We start from the raw sequence: 17,595 nt of genomic DNA, 5'->3' as shown, positions 1-17,595 counted from the left end.
ATTAGAAAAAAGTATTCCCCACCAAGACCATGATTTCACTTTGTATTTACATGGAAAACAGAGCGGCACTGGAGCATACCGAAGATGTGCAAATAAATTAAAGGAAAAAGCAGGACCTGGACTTCATACGGCCTCGATATACTCAAGCATGAGTCAGAGGAAAGTGCCTTACAATGCAAATGTTCTTTTCAGCTGCCTAGATTTCAAACAAATATGCTCACAGAAATGCAAATGCAGAATGGCTAGAAATTCTAAAGCTTTCCTAAAACTGTATATTTTGTGAAAAGGAGGTTTGGTGAATTTCCCAGTATAATGCTACAACATTAGAAATTTCAACAATCTTGGCATAATGATAAGATATTTGTGTTGACTATTAAATAAATCAGCTTTAATGTTTCTCAGTATAACCTTATTCACTTCAGGATCTACATCCAGTAATGTAACGTTGGTAACGAGGCACAAGAGGACGATGTTAATGGCAGGTCTGTTTATTTGTATAAATTCATCTGACAGGCAGTTTATAGTGGAACACGTCATGTAAAGGAAAGTGCTAATTATATTTTACAGGAATCATTTTATACCGAGCAGATGGGAGGAAAAAAAATCGATTAAACAACATGCTGGGAAAAGACAACACAAATCTATAAAATCTATGGTTTGATGACTCGAGTAAATAAGTCGCAGATCTTGGCAGGGTGACAGACATCCGATCCAGTTAGTACAGTGTGATAGCTTGTGAAAACATTTGCTCAGGTCGGATAAGTGCCTTTAGCAATGATATATGCTGCTGCTAAGCTACTGTCTATTGCTGAGATATTCAAGCTCATTTACAGAATGTTATTCGCCATTAGTGACAAAAATGTTAAAGGAAAGTCCTTCAGATAAACGAGTTCTAAAAATAATATAGAAATAACTGTCTTCATGTATATTCTAACTTCAATTCCGTCCAAGTCAAAATAGCTTTTGAAAGTCAGTAGATAGCTGTGAACTTTGCTGATGTAATGCGAGGGAACGCATTTGTTAGTCAAACCCCGGCACATTGTGTTCATCGTGAACGAATAGTTTCAGCCTTATTTGGGTGGCACTCCTGAAAAAAATGGAACAGAGACACAATGGTAACTAGGAATAATAATAATAATAATAATAATAATAATAATAATAATAATAATAATAATAATAATAACAATGTGTGTGTTTGTGTGTGTGTGTGTGTGTGTGTGTGTGTGTGTGTGTGTGTGTGTGTGTGTGCACATGTGCCATTAGACACACTGTGGAAAGTGGAGAGAGTTCACTGCGCAGTGGAAACACATTAGCACTTCAGAAGTTGAAACACCATCTGTTCACACACACACACACACACACACACACACACACTGCACACACACCACACACACACATACATATAGGACAGTCTATATAACATTTGAAGAGAGACAAAATAATGAAGTAATGTAAAATAGGAGTGCATGAAATCAAAGAGTGAAGCAAAATCTAATTATTTCTAATAACTCACATACTGGGATAAATAAGAGGTTAAACCTTAAGTCACAGTCGATATTCGGACAACTGTAAATTTCCATTCAAATAAGGTAGTCCCAAGCTTGCATTCAAAACATCCTTATATGGCAGAAGACGGATAATCCTTTCAAATTATTCTTTATTTATTTTTGAAGTTGAAAAATTCTAATGATCAATCTATTTTATTGTTTTAGGACAATCAGAGGAAATCCCTAATATAAAACCATTCATTCCTTTATCATTAACAGACACCCTTATCCAGAGTGACAGTTTTTATACAACTGAGCAACTGAGGGTTAAGGGCCATGCTCAAGGGCCCAGCAGCAGCAGCTTGGTAGACCTGGGATTTGAACTCACGGCCTTCCAATCAGTAGCCCAACACCTTAGCCACTAAGCTACCAAATATTAAGCAAATGTTGCCCCTTCTACATTCCCTACTGATCATCGCCATGGCACACTTAATTCACACATGTAAAGCAGATATTATTTTAATCATCATCAAATAAATAGAGTATAGGGGGAAATATTGGGGAAAAATGACATTAGAAAATACAAGGGACTAATTAAAATACAAGCAACCCACTGGGATGGAGGATTATGTAGGATTAAATAACATAGGACATGATACATGACCAGTACATCAGCAAACCTCAGGTTCAAGTATCTAATGGTCTCTCTTTAAACTATTAATGTTTATCCAGAGAAGGTGTGTGTATTGGATATGATGGCCTGGAGGAGGCACTAAGTGTGTGTGTGTGTGTGTGTGTGTGTGTGTGTGTGTGTGTGTGTGTGTGTGTGTGTGTGTGTGTGTGTGCATTAGAGATGCCATTAACACTCTGAAAATGAGTTCACTGTGCATTGGAGACACTGTATCACCACTTCAGTGTTTTAAACTCCATCTATTTACACACAGATGTACACACATACATACATACACGCACACACACACACTTACAGGACAATATGTATCTAACTATATCAGGATTAATGCAACACTGAACCTCATGAGCAATAAAGGGGAAACTGTGATATTCACTAAACTGGAACTTTCCACTCCAAAGTCATTCCAGATTGTAAAGACTGGGGGTAAAGACTGCAGTTTTGGTAATCATCATGTATAATTAGGACTTTCTTAATAAAAATCCAGATAACAAACTATCTAACTGTAACTATCTCTGAACCAAGTATTGGAAGAAAAAAATAAAATAAAATAATACCCCAAAGATGTTCCACAAGGATGATGCCTAAAATAAAAGCGACACACTGTTCCTGTCATGTCATCGTTATGGATTAAAAAAATATATGCTGGACTGTGTGAGAGCAAAGAGAGTAAAGACATTACATTTTTTCTAATAATAATTCATATATCACAACAAATTCACATAATGAGAGATTTAGATCTAAGGTACTAGAGGGCAATATTCAAAAGAGTGTAATTTTCCATTCTGATAAGGTAAAGCCTGAGATGCACTTAGAAATTTTCCTTAAATAGAAGGAGATAATCTTTTGTTTGTTTTTCCGCTCTTCTTTCTATTTTCAATGTGAAAAGCATAAATTCTGTTGGAAACCATCCAACAGGAAATCTTTAATGTTTTACTACAGTGCACGATGATTACAGGCAGGACACACCTAATTCACACACGCAAAGCAGGAAGACTTTCAGCCCAGAGACTTAGACTCAGACTTATAAATGTGTAGTGCACACTGTATTCTTATACCATACACTATATAATTATATTTACTATGTAAGTCATGTCGTCAGCTTTGTTTCTATACACATTTAAAAGTCAGCAAGTGTCAACTAAAGCGTTGACTTGGCCTCCGAGTTCCCCAGACCTCAATCTGTTTGATCATCTGTGGTATGTGCTGGACAAACAAGTCCTATCCATGGATAGAAAATACTGGAATACCAAATGACATCTTGGTAAATTTAGTTCTAATTACTGTATGTACATTTGGTTTATCAGAATTGCTTATCACACTGGAATGAAATAAAATCTTTATTTTAACCAGGTGGTACAGAAAATAGTATTGCTGTCACGCAGCTTCAGAGTCACCAGTTCCATCCTGAACTCAGTTTACTGGCTGTGTGCGGATTTGCATGTTCGCCCTTTGCTCCGGTTTCCACCCAACATCCAAAAACATGCGAGTTGGTGAATAGACCTCTCTAACTTGCCCTTAAGTTTTACATTTACAGCATTTAGCAGACGCCTTTATCCAGAGCGACTTACATTTTTGTCTCATTTTTATACAACTGAGCAACTGAGGGTTAAGGGCCTTGCTCAGGGGCCCAGCAGTGGCAGCTTTGTGTGTATGAGTGTGTGTCTATGTGTGTGCATTGTGACCTTCAGTGTACTGTTGTCCAATCCAGGGTGTATTCTGACTCCTATGGCTCACCATAACCTTGACCAGTATTAAAGGGTTACTGAACTGAATGAATAGCTATATTCCTGCTGCACATACTGAGTGAGGTCTAGTGGCTTGGTTGCACCGCCCCTCTGACGATGTCATTAATGTTATATTGGTTAAAAATTGTTCAGGGTTTAGTGCCACTAGTTTTCACAAACATATGATAGTATTTAGGAAATACATGTCAGAACGTCCTAACTTGTTCTGTAATGCATAAATTCACCCTAAATAACATGAATGTGTCAAAATATTTTAAAACATGAAAAAAGTAATACAAATAAATGTGTTACAAATTTCACGAACCTTATTAGGAACTAGTATTAACAACGTTAATGTTATAAGTCGATTACTTTCTATAATTATTCTTGTTTTTTTTTAATTGAAAATCTGAAAGAGTCTGAGCGCGTGACAGGGGGAGCTGTGACAGATCTTATACACACACTGTACACACTACACCACCTACAGGCCGGTCAGAGAAGCGCACGCACGAGACACGAGACATTTCTGCATCTACGAGAGTTTCTGCATTTATTATAACACGTGTTAAGCGGTTTGATTCTCTAAAACACAGCGAGGGATGTATACAGATTATACATATATATATATATATATATATATAACTGAAATACTATTCAGTTCAAGCTTAGAAACACAGAGTAGACCAATCAGAGGCCGCGATGTTGCTATGTTGCTACATAAGCGCCGCTGATTGGCTCATCCGTAGCGCGGGCTAGTGGCTCGTTGGTTGTTTGTTACTGCTGGAAGAAGCTGCAGATTTCGTGTCGAATGTTTTCACGAGTAAGTTTCATAGAAAACGTGTAATCTTCTAGAAATCAAGCTTTAATTATTTAAGCATTATGTTGTTTAATATTTGTGGATTTGTAAGGTTCAGGCTCGGCTAATTTGTTCACGGCAGTTGGCCGAACGTTTACTATTTCAAGCAGCGTTAGCATTTAGCTAACTGTCTTTTATAAGCTAGTTTATTCAAGCTAGTTAATAAAAATCTATAAGCAAAACTCGAATGTGACATTAATAGCCTGTTTTGAATTCTTCTTTTCAGTGAACAAAAGGATAAATCCAGTTCTGGATGCTAAACAACACGTGTGTGCAAGAAGAGACAAAAATAATCTGGAAAGCAGATTCATAAACACCATAAAAGGTAGAAAGTGCCTTCTTAATGTCAGAGAAGATTTACTGGTTTATAACGCGAGGTGTTTTCAAGATAAATGTTGTCTTTGTAGGATACGGAGTGTTTGCCACTGCGCGGATTGAGGAGGGAAGTTTTCTAGTGGAGTACAGAGGTGTTCTGCGAGATCCAGGCCAATGTGTCCCTGATGCGTATTCGTACTACTTTATATATAACCACACACGCTATTGGTAGGTATTCACTGGGTGTATGTTTTAGTACTAGGCTACAAACCAGCTAGCAGAAGGCTGCTTTATCATAACGTAGCAACTCGATGTTCTGAACAGTTTGGAGTGCTCTATTCGTCTCTCTCTTCTACCTCGTACACGTTAGTTGTAGAAGTTCTGGACATGTAGCAGGATGGAGCTGTAAGAAAAGATGCCAAAGAGAATTCAAAAAAAGCCCCTAAAATGAGCCAGATACTTAAGCTTAATACACTTTATTGTGGTTTTAAAGTGTATATCGTCGCTGTCGGACGGAATCCTCGTATCTCCAAAACAATTATTTTTCAGGAAATTAAAAAACGCTGTATCTTTTTGAGTTATTAAACAGTGTATCGTTAAAGTTGTTATTATACCTTATGTTGCTATCATATACTGTTGTGTACCAACATTAACACATAATTTTCCCAAAGTCACGTTTTATCGGAGATACAAGCTTTATGACTTGGGAGCAGGGAGATACGAGATTATGCTGTCATTGATAAGAACGGTACGGACACAGACGTCGCTGCTGCCAGCAGTGTTCAGTAAAGTCTGCGGTCATGTTGAGCCTTTTGACAAGAGACAAGGCTTCAATAGTTAACCAAAGCAAATGACTGTAGTTACATACATCTTCCTAAACTCTATTTTAAAGGTTTAAGAGCTATAAGTGATGCAATACAAAACACGATAAGCAGATTAGGCTGTCTAATAGGTGGAAATTAGTCTAATCTGCTCGCAAACTTACCTTCGTGGCTCACGGGGTTCTTTCTGCACAGAAGCGAAGAGATTTGCCCTCAAGCTATTTTCAAGACTTTAGATTGGTTAATAACTTGTAAAAATAACAGACCCATGTGGGGACTGACCAATAGCATCGATATGTGAAAAAATATGAAATTGACAAAATTTGGACATAGGAGGTTTCCACCCGACAGCGACGATATGTATATTTTATATACTTTTTGACAATTTATAATGTCTCAAAGCAGCTTTACAGAACATAAACACAAAACAAAAGGTTAATATAAAGAATAATATATTACAAAAATTCAAGATTAATATTAGATATATTTAAATGTTTGTATTTATCCCCAGTAAGCAAGTCTGAGGTGACTCAAGCGGCAGTGGCAAGTTAAAACTTGAATGGGAAAATCTAATAGGCGGACCACGTGATCCAGTGTGGCGACCCCAAACAGGGAGCAGCCGAAGAAGAAGAAGTTTAAATGCATAAAACGGACAGGAAGGAAAAAATAAGAGCTAGTTTATGTATTTCAGGTAGCTGCAGCCAGAGGTAGGTGGTGTACCTCTCCTGTGGTACAGATGTGAGAAGCCAGGGAAGATTTTTACTGTTACTGTAACATCAGTGCCATCTACTGTGCTGTGGTTAGATTACCCACAGAACTGAAAATGGAATGTTCAATGTTACAGAGAATTTTTTTAAAGAGCTATGGATTACATGCCAATACCAGTTTATTTTTCTGTTTTTGATGCCAAAATATAAAAATTTCAATATGACATTTAGTTTTAACTATTATACTAATTACTATTTTATTAACATTGAAACATCAAATATGCTGTCTGTATTCCAGTCAAGATTGATTGATTTATTTATTTATTTATTTTTTAACATTTTAAAATTGCATGTAGTTATAACTAACATGGACCTTGGTGGTGTTGTACAGTACAAATTAATATGAAAATTGACAGACATCAGTGTCCTTACTATTAACTTAATATTTGTTTACAAGAGGCCAGGGATGTGCTAGACTAGAGGTTAAGGTGTTGGGCTACCAATCGGAAGGTTGTGAGTTCAAATCCCAGTTCCATCAAGCTGCCATTGCTGGGCCCCTGAGCAAGGCCCTAAACCCTCAATAGCTCAGCTATATAAAATAATAAGAAATAATGTCGCTCTGGATAAGGGTGTCTTCCAAATGCCATAAATGTAATGTGTTGTAAATGCATATAAACCTTTGCATAATGTGACTTTTTATAAACAGAGACAGCTCCTTATGAGCTGGATCATGTGTGCTTTACTTTATCTGCTTTACTTTGATTGGGCCACGCTTGCCTGAAAGTAATGCAGAATGCTCACGTTCTTCACGTGTGGATGTTTTCTGTATTTGCAGCATTGACGCTTCAGTGGACGATGGATCTCTCGGGCGGCTCGTTAACGATGACAGTAATCCCAACGCGAAGGCCAAGGTCATCTCTATCAACCGCATCCCACATTTGTGTTTGTTTGCTCTACGGGACATTCAGCCCGGGGAGGAGATCACGTACGACTATGGGGGTTATGACCTGCCCTGGCGCAGAGGAACGGTGAGTGAAGTCTAATCCGGTTTTATTGTATAAACATTATCGTGTGTGTGTGTGTGTGTGTGTGTGTGTGTGTGTACTGTATTTTAAGTACATCGAGATTTTTTTGCAATCTAAGAAAATGCAGGGGCAAATCTACACACAGTGCCAACAAGTGCAGATGGTATGGTTCACTACAAAGGAACTGCAGGAAATGACCAGCATTAGGATAAACAAGGACACTAAAGATGGCAAACCACCAGAAACATGGCCAAAACATACAACCTTTGCTTATTTTTGCTTATTAAATTGATGGATTACTAAAAAGGGATCATTTTTGTTGAATTTTGCTTAAACCACAGTGCTGAATGATCAGTAGCTCAGCTATAGCAGTGCAGGGTTTAGTCCTAAACAGAGGTTTATATGAATCTTCTAATAGTTACACCTCTTTTAAGGGGTGTGGTGGTAGACATTCTACATAAATTTGTCTAGCATAATAATGAAAAATACAACAAATATAAAACATCTACATGCCCCTGTTTAAATGGCAGGTTTTTGTGATGGGGAAAAAAAAAAATTCACCCTCACTGTGAAAATACACAATAAAAATAGGTGTGTGTGTGTGTGACCTTTTATTATAATTGGTGTTCAGAATGAACCAATCATATTCAAGCGACCATATCGCCATCATCGATTAAATTGTTCTAGACTTCCAGCCAATTTTAGTGCAAAACCTTTAGTTGTCTGCAAGTAAGCTGGAGATGTAAATGAATTTCACCTTTAAGCACAACAATGATCTCAACATTACATCAACACTTCTTCTGTTCATCTGTTCTATTGAATAGTGAGATTTTTCTGCTAGTGAACTGATAAAACTGATTTTATATTACTTTCTAGTCACTTTAATGATCTATTCTCTTTCAAGTTTGTTTACATTCCTACGTAGACTTCAAGAATATCTGTGATCCTTTGAAGCATATCAAGGATAGACCCTTGTTTGTGACACTAAAACTTGCCTCAGGTATCGATCTGTTTCAGACGGTATGTTTAATGTACACATTTCGTACCTTTACAGTGGCTGAGTATGGAGAACAACTCTCAGTTTGACAGTAACCACAGAAAAGAGGTAATTATTTATTTATTTTTTCCCTCTTCGTGTGCATTTGTCACCCATTAAGCAGTAACTTAGGAGCCGCCATCAGAATCGGACACTACAGAAAAAGCGAGAATCTGAAACGTTTTTCTTGACTTGTTAATTAGAAGTCTTTGTGTAGAAAAGGAGCTTCTTATCATCCTAGCAAGACCATAATGGTACAGTAAAACGGAGGAAGCAGTGAGGTTGATAGATGTGGTATAAAAGTACATGGTATAAATGAGCTGCCTTTTTTTTTTTCCTTCTCCGTGCTGATAAATAAATGCATTTGTTGATTATTTCAGACAGAAGGTCAGCAAGAGCAGGAAACCTCTATAAAGGGGACAACAGCATCACAGACAAACGTGGTAAGGGAGTTTTACCTTCAAAATTTCCACACATCCAAAATGTAGACAGATGTCTTAAGTTGAAGTCTTTTAGTTTTAGTTCTTTAGTTTTGGAGCAATAGCATAACGTTGTTGATAAAAGGAAACTATAAACATTATTACTTAATAGCTATCCTAACGTAATGAAATTTGGTGAGGAGTTAAGTGCAACAAATTAAAGGAAACAAACGACTGTACTGTATATTTATGCAGTTCATCAAGTTTAACCTCTCCACGAATTAGACTCACGATTAGAGTTTAACCTCTCCCCTCACGATTAGAGGGGTGTGATCGCGGGGTGTTAGAGGGATGTGATAGCGTATAGGTTAAGGTGGAGGACAATGAGTTCGAATCTCAGGTCCACCAAGCTGCCACTGCTGGGCCCCTGAGCGAGGCCCTTAACCCTCAATTGCTCAGTTGTATACATTGAAATAAAAAAATGTAAGTCACTCTGGATAAGGATGTCTGCTAAATGTCAGAAATGTAAATGAAACGTGTTCACTCTGTGCTTCACTCTTTAAAGATCTTGGAGGCATCTTTATTTTCAGTTGGCATGTGTAACAGGAGAGTTATATTACAGCTTTGTGCTGGACTTACCTTTTTAATTCTGTGATGTTGCTGAATAATTCTTTTTTTTGTATTTCTGTATTCTTTCCTATAGATTTTATTTACAGTAATGAAAGGGAAAAGGTGTTTTGTCATTGTTTTTCCTGAGGTCGTAATTCACCTTATAGGCAGCAGTGGGCACTAAAGATCCAGGACATTCTTTTAATATGTTCTTATGTTTTTACCTATACATATCTTCTAATTAATGTTTTTTATAAAAGGAGTGTGAAGAAGTGCCAATGCGAACTGATAAAACTACACAGACAACAGAACAAGTAAGATGTTTAAATCTCTGGATGCTTTTAGTCCTTAAGGTTGTAATGCACTACTGGTAATATTTACTTGTTCCATGTGTGCAGAACGCATCTGTTGATGACATGATGTGGAACTATATTCCGTATCAGTGTCTGACAACAGACGATCAGGTTTGATTTCCTGGCTTTTATATGATTCACGACAGAAGATGGCTCTGTATGGATTTATAGGAAAGTCAGTACAAATGGATATATCTTGTCGTTTGATTACGTTTCGTCAAACCTGTCAATTTATTGCAGAGAATCTGTGAAAATCAACTGCTCCTGATCCAGAAAACACCCGTAACTCAGCAGGTAGTTGTTGAGTCTCTTATCTATTAAACCTATTTAGATTTCTGAATGAGCACAATGTGTTGTAATGGGTTTCCTTCTGTTTCATTGCTCCAGCATCCCTGATTCATACATGACTTCTACATACTGTCTTTCTGTCTAAATGAATGTAACATGGTTATTTTTATATAGCACAGTATTAACCTCACAGTTTATTTCCACATCTTTCATCATAAAATCATAAGTTCATATACTCCTGCTCTTTTGTTTACAGATACTGTTTGAGGAGGGCAAGAGGACCAATGAAGACCCTGCTACTTCTAGGCAGGTACATCATCTCGTTTAAAACGTATATGTATCTTCTCGTCATTTCCATTTTGTCATATTAGTTTAATTCTAGAGAGCTTCTGTGGGGCATCCTGTGTCATGGTATCTGGGAACGTAGTCAACCAGACCCATACCCAGGATGAAGGCACTCTTTGGTTTATTACATGACCGTATACAAAGTAACTTATGCAAAACGTATTTAAAAAAAACAGGAGCACTTGGAAACTTATCTAGCATAACTAGAAAAACGACACGATCGTAATTGCACGTTACATGGAAACAAAACCCGAACATGATCTCTCAGCACAGCTGCTAATGACTCGACACGAGGAAGGGGTGTGTGTGTATATATAGCAAACCACATTAAGAGTAATCACATACAGGTGAAGACATACGAGACATGATTACATGACATTCGCATTAAAACAGAATAAAATACACCTGCCAGCTGCCCCTTGTACTCTGGCACAGAAGTGTCCCAGTCTCTGACATCCTGGTTGGTTTATACTTAAACCGGTGGCATCAAATTATGGTTTAATCCCTCACCACTTTAACACCAGTTCACTCAGTTTGTGCCTACTTAAATAAGGAAAGGAAACTTTTAGTAGCTGTATTATAACTACATTTTTATTCCTACTTATTCCATGTAGACAAACTAAAGCACCTAAATCTGCCCTTGTCTATAATTTAGACCCAATCTTCCCAAGGAATTAAGTTCCAAAATAAAATTCAGCTACTGTCAAAGGTTTATTTTGTTATTTTACACCAGATCTTGGAACTGCAACAGACCTCAATGGATGTTGAACCATGTGTGAAAGAACAGTCTGGTCCAGTGTCAGCAGCACAGGTAGAGATCTGAATATAAACATTTTGTATTTATTTATTTTGTCCTTAAACATTTTGGTGTATCTGCATGTGCCTTTTGGTGTATACCCATGTTCCCTGATTGGTTTAAGTAGAATAATCCTCTTGGGGCATGTAGCTATGGGACAGTAACAGAGGTGAAGTACTGTATGATGTAGCGTTACTGTTACCTTGGTGACATTTTTATTTCTCTTATAACTAATAACTTATTACTTCATTTTTACTCTTATAACTATATGCAAAACGCTGATCACAGGTTTGGATTTTTATCTTCTTACATGTGGCATGAACAATCGACACCTTTTAAACAAAACTAAGTTACATTTCTCAAAATATTACATCACTTGTAAACAACAAAAAATAAAGCACTCCATCTTGAATACGTTAAAACAGCTTTATCAATGTTACTGTAACTCTGTTTACACTTTTTCCTGACAAAAAAAATTCACTATTTATTTAAGTTGTTTCGTTTCGTTTAGTTTATATCCGGACCGCTAGATGGCAGTCATCTTATCTTTGAAACAGTGACAGGAAATACTAGAGCACCACTAATGTTAGCATAAATATAATATAATTGCTTGCAACGGAGGATGAAACAATTGTTCCCGCTCCTGCCTCGGTGTACAAAGCATTTCGGCTTTTTGTTACAGTCTAGACACAAATGAGGGCGACAAAAGACTGGTTGACATTTGGTCATGTCTTTTCTTCAAATCACAATGTACTGACTTTTTTACATTAGTAAATTTAAACTGTGAACCTTTTTAAAGCAGAGTCTGAAAATATATATAGTCTGTTTGTAACAGCTAACATCTTATACTTAATTTAACTAAGGAATCCTGTAAGCATTTAGTTTTTCACATTTCTTTGTACTGCACAAATGGCGGTTCAGTAATGTTAAATGTTCCAGGGACTGATTAATGCAGATCCCACTGTGTTCTGTTTAAATACACTTTTTTTGCTACAGTTTGCATATGGTGGTCTGTTTATGACAACTTTCCTAATATAACAAATATCCCAAAATATCGCCTTGCTTACAGTATCACAATGCATCGCAACCCCTGTATAGTGCAGCCAGAATTATAAATCAGATTATGTAGAGGTTTTTGAACACTAATATTTATTTATTTATTTATTTTTTGCATCACTTGTGGACATTTTAGCTTAGCGCATAACATAAGTGTTCTCATCTCCACTCCACGTTTTTTGAACAAAACATATTTTGTTCATGCTGCAGAGGGCAGTGCTTCACACTCCTGCTGCTTCACACTCCTGCGCTTCACACTCCTGCTCACTTCTGCACATTCTCACACCTGGTTTATCTTCCTGAAGGGTTCGCTGACGAGTTCATTTAAATGTGTAGTTCAGGACAACCCTAAGATTCAGATGAGGAAATACAGGCCTAATTAACTTACTAGGCAAAATCATTCAGTAAATGAAACATGCACCAGTATGATTCCTCCTGATTTCCCAATTTTTTTTACTGTTATCTTGTGACAATGAGGAGAAAAATGAACCTCCTGTATAGTAAAGACTCTCCACTATGAGTCAACAGGTGAGCTTCCTGTACACACACAGTATGTGCTGAGAGACGGCTATTAAAAAGAGTCACACAGGAGATTAGACCAAGTCATTTATAAACTGTTGTAAAGTAATTAGTCCTTAATTAAAGCATGACAGGTTTGTCATTTATTGGTTTCTAATTGTAGACTAGGTTGTGTAAGAAGTGGCATTAAGTAAATTCTCAAACGCACTAAGTACACAATGTACTTTTCCAAATAATTTTTAAGCTGTTTCCTTTTCATTGAAAAAGTAATGCAGAGCTAACATTTAGTAAGGAAGAAGTGTCTGAATCTCAGCTAACAAATCAGGATTCATCTTTAAAAAATAAATAAGTCTTTGCGGCAGAAGTGGCTGTTATTGTATTAGTGTTTAGTATATGCTGCCTCTTTCATAAAGTCCTGTTTTGTGTTGCAGATGACAAATGAAGTGAGAGAGATGGAGTGCAATGAAGATGCAAACCCGGTGTCATGCCACGAACCATGTGTGGAAGAACAGTCTTGTCCAGTGTCGGCTACACAGGTAGATATACGCCTTCGGTCATTCATTTGTATTTAGATATGCTTTCTGGCATATACTCAGTAGCGTTTTTCCGTTTTATTGCAGACCTTGGAACAGCAACAGGCGCATATGCAACAAGTTGACCAATGTAAGGAAGATCAGGAGTCTTCCCCACTGTCGGCTGCACAGGTAAATGTCAGTCTGTTTATTTTTATTTTCCTACAGAGCACATGTGAAGAAAAGCAGCTCACGGGTCAGGATGAACAATGTCGAATACAGGTAGCAGAACAGGTGTTAATTAGTGATTATCTACAGTATAAAGGGGGAAAAAAGTCCTAGTGTCTATTGGGAGATTTGCACAATAAGTGTAAAGTTAGGATATTATGTGTGGACAGTTAAGCCTCAAAACATGGATTAGCCACAAGGGAGCACATGAACAGTGTAACTCAGCGAGGTCTTTCCTCATGTAAACGCAGGCTGGTGAAGAGACTGAGCAGCAGCTGTGTAATAATGATTCATCTCGGACACAGAACGCTACACAGGTATGACATTTTAATGTTTTTTTTCCATTTATTATAGTGACTTTCATAGGACAGATAGTTAAATATGTTTTGTTATGTATAAAGGTGTGGAACGTCTGTCTGCAATATTTAGCAACTTGTGTCACAGAGAGACTTACTTACATTATCAAAATATTACATATAAACAAAAAAATGAAGATAGTCCTATTAGAACAGTGAAGCACTCCAAGTAACCGCTTTATCTCCGTTACAAAGCAAAACTTTCTTCTCAGATTTGAGATGTCAACTCAAATCGTGGTATAAGATATATAAATGTAATGTTTTTAATTGCATGTCCCATAATTTACCAGCATTCCCTTTATTTATTCAGTCTGAAGCTGATTTAGACTCTAGACGCGATAGCAGTAACGATGAAACGGAGTCATCAGATGAAGATTTCATACCCAACTCCGAATCGGACGACGATTCCGACGGAGAGAGGCCGAAAAAGAAGTCTAAAGCTACAGACACCTCAAAGGATACAGAGGAACAGGCAATGCCTCCAGTTCCGAATCCTTCAGTCATACAGGCTACAAAGCTTAACTTTTGTTTTGTTTGTGGAAAGGCTTCCACAAAAATATCAAGGCATTTAAAATTACACAGAAAAGACAACATTGAGATTGCAACTGCTTTTGAGCTACCGAAGCGCTCAAAGCAGAGGTTAAACCTCCTTGAAGTACTAAGGAACAGGGGGAACTACCAACATAACAACTCAGTTCTCATACAAGGCTCCGGACTGATAAAAGCGAGACGAAAGCCGAAAGATGGCATTGATGCACAGAAGTTTGAAAACTGCATGTACTGTAAAGGTCTGTATATGCGTAAAGTACTCTGGAAGCATGTGAAACGCTGCCCATCGAACCTTGAGAGAGACACTCTAAAGTCTTCAAGATTTGTTTTAGGTTTGGCCGCTTTATCAAAATGCCCGCATCTGAAAAACATGTCGGAGGACGTAAAGAAAATGGTATGTGATATGCATCAGGATGAAGTTGCACAGGTTGTCAGAAATGATGAGTACTTATTGAAACTGGCACAGGATTTCTTTGACAAAAAGGGCAGTAGCAAAGAAAGACACTCGTTCGTTAGACAAACCGTTAGATGCATTGGAAAGTTTTTAGTCCTTTTGCAGAATAAATTTGCCATAAGGAACCTAGCAGAGGCTGTAAAACCCTCCAGCTTTACACTAGTTATTGAAGCGATCAAAGAAATCGCTGAATTTAACGAGGAAACAAAATGCTATGCAATACCAAGCCTTGCACGCAGAATTGGGCTTGCTTTGAGGAAATATTGCATCTTGAGCGCACAGAAAGCATTTGCAGTTGGAGACAATATACTAATACAGGCAACTAGCACGTTTATGGACCTTTTTAATAATGCAAATTTTGCTTTAGGTGAAAAAAGGGGCCTAAATATACAGTCCAAGTCTCTTTTACTGCCATTCGTTAACGACGTGAGAATATTTTACTGCTATCTGGAAAAGGCTTTGCAGAGTGCACTGAGGGAACTGAGGGAAACCCCGTCTGCTCAGAGTTACGCTGCCCTTTGCAAAGTGACCCTGGCACAAATCCTGATGTTTAATCGCAGATATGGAGAAGTCTCACAGATGACCATCAAAAGCTTCCAGAAGAGAGACCTAGTGCAGCCTCTTGAAATCTCTGAGCTACTAACAGAACTGGAAAAAGTGTTTTGTAAAGAGGAGCGTAAAATTCTGGTTCGTTGGAAAGCAGGAGCGCAAGTGCCGACCATTTTAACTTCAGACATGATCAACGCAATTATGCTCCTGACTGAAAAGAGAGAGCAATGCAATGTCTCCAAAAGCAACATATTTGTGTTTGGGCAGACCAGAAGTAACAGGTTCTACAGAGGAGAAACTGCATTACGAATCTGTGCCCATGAGTGTGGTGCGACGTATCCTGAGAATCTGATATCCACCGAATTCAGCGCACACATTTCTACACTCACCCAAATCCTTACCTTGAAGAACCATGAGCTGAAGAAGCTGGCCAAATTTATCGGCCATGATATAAGCCTGCGTAAAGAATACTACAGACAAAGTGAAGCCATTCCTCGCTTGGCCAAAATCTGCAAACTTGTTTTTGCCATAGAGAAGGGAAGCGCATCTGAGATGATTAAACAGTCTCTAGATGACATCGAATTACCAGGTATGGGCCTGTGATCTAGAGTAAGAGTAATCACTAAAGAATGCAAATGAAATTTATTGGTTTTTGATTGACTCCATTCCACCAAACAACTGCAAATAAGTTCAATTAAAATGTGTTTTTCAGAGGAGATCAGGGAGAGTGACAGTGAAGATGAATATTTTGAGGACGACAATAGTAGGTTTTTATTTTTATCACTGTTTCTAGCAGTACAGAAAACACCACTACACATGAGGATTATGCTTTTCTATATCTACAAGCAAAGTTTTTTTTCTTTTTCTTTTTTTTTTTATCATGTGCCACCATGATAAAAAAAAAAACAACTGAAAACAATGTCGTAAATTAGTAAGCTGATTTTTAAAACTTCTATTCTCATATATATATTAAAAATATTCTATTATTTCTTATGAAACTTCAGTGGCATATTGTATAAATTAACTGAATAATAGATAAACTGTTTATTTACCTATTCCAGTGTGCAGTATATTTTACTATTGTTTTTGCCTCCTGTTTAAAAAGCATTTCTCGAAGATCGGGCTGCAAGACGCAAACTCGCATTAGAGAATCTGGCCAAATATAAAGCCCCTAAAATAAATTGTTTTGCATCTTCGCCGAAACGTAAGAAACAGGTTAAGGAATCTACAGCTAAGGAAAACAAATCTACATTTAAAGAAGATGATATACAACCTACAACTGAAGATCCTGAAGGTATGTCTGTATTATGTGCTACACTGCCCTGACCACCAGCGAGTGGTCAAAAAACATAGTTATATAAACACTAAATACTTAACAGAGGCTGCACACGAATACCTATTGTGTTTATAGAAGATGTCTAGAAATGTGTTATCAATTATTTCTAAGCTGATTGTTATCCAGTGATTTGTAAATATTTGGATTGTTTATGCATATTTGTGTGATTTGATCTTCAACAGTCCTTGAGTGCATCACTGAATGTTACAAAGAGTCTTTGTTTGAACTTTTTTTAAGCAAAGAAACCTGCTCAGGAGCAGCAACTCAAGACGGTCAAGAAAAAAGTGCCGTGGACCAGAGAAGAGAAGCATGCAATCATGAAGCATTTCAGAAGACACATTTACTACGGAAAACTGGCAACGGTAAATGAATCTCGACGATGCCAAATGCTGGAGCAACCTGTGCTGAACGAGAGGACTATACAGAAAATCAGAGACTTTGTAAGAAACGCTGGGGTTTCCTTCAAGAAGAAAAGGGCAGCACAGAGGAATTTAGCTTTAGCTTCTCATCGAGCAAGTCCAAACAAAACAAGTGTTCAATCCTCTCAATCAACAAACACCT

At 37.5% G+C, this 17,595-nt stretch overlaps 2 protein-coding genes across 2 annotated transcripts in view; one reads left to right on the top strand and one right to left on the bottom strand.

The window, feature by feature from the left end:
• Positions 1-454: 454 nt before the first annotated feature.
• Positions 455-17,595, bottom strand: part of kif6 (kinesin family member 6) — a 95,613-nt gene continuing 78,472 nt past the window's right edge. Inside the window, exon 22 of the mRNA XM_060879294.1 lies at positions 455-1,087. Within this exon, the coding sequence (XP_060735277.1) occupies positions 1,071-1,087 (17 nt within the window). The 3' untranslated portion in view covers positions 455-1,070. The remainder of the gene's footprint in view (positions 1,088-17,595) is intronic.
• Positions 4,600-17,545, top strand: LOC132852213 (uncharacterized). The gene is made up of 19 exons (XM_060879291.1): positions 4,600-4,725; positions 4,988-5,086; positions 5,169-5,304; positions 7,440-7,632; positions 8,684-8,734; positions 9,046-9,108; positions 9,954-10,007; positions 10,092-10,157; positions 10,287-10,340; positions 10,591-10,644; positions 11,413-11,490; positions 13,482-13,586; positions 13,671-13,754; positions 13,791-13,844; positions 14,042-14,107; positions 14,457-16,287; positions 16,411-16,461; positions 16,804-16,992; positions 17,277-17,545. Coding segments are annotated over exons 1-19 (3,357 nt in total). The 5' UTR covers positions 4,600-4,724; the 3' UTR covers positions 17,405-17,545.

Source organism: Tachysurus vachellii, chromosome 10 (genome assembly GCF_030014155.1).
Source record: "Tachysurus vachellii isolate PV-2020 chromosome 10, HZAU_Pvac_v1, whole genome shotgun sequence".
NCBI classification, from domain to species: Eukaryota; Metazoa; Chordata; class Actinopteri; order Siluriformes; family Bagridae; genus Tachysurus; species Tachysurus vachellii.
The sequence above is the reverse complement of the archived record's forward strand: the minus strand, read 5'-3'. Positions and strand labels throughout refer to the sequence as shown.

Bases quoted from the DNA above. Each gene is read 5' to 3' on its own strand.
- LOC132852213 (XM_060879291.1), top strand. The intron at 7,633-8,683 runs GTGAGTGAAGTC...GTACCTTTACAG, and splicing joins TGCCCTGGCGCAGAGGAACG to TGGCTGAGTATGGAGAACAA. The intron at 8,735-9,045 runs GTAATTATTTAT...TGATTATTTCAG, and splicing joins ACAGTAACCACAGAAAAGAG to ACAGAAGGTCAGCAAGAGCA.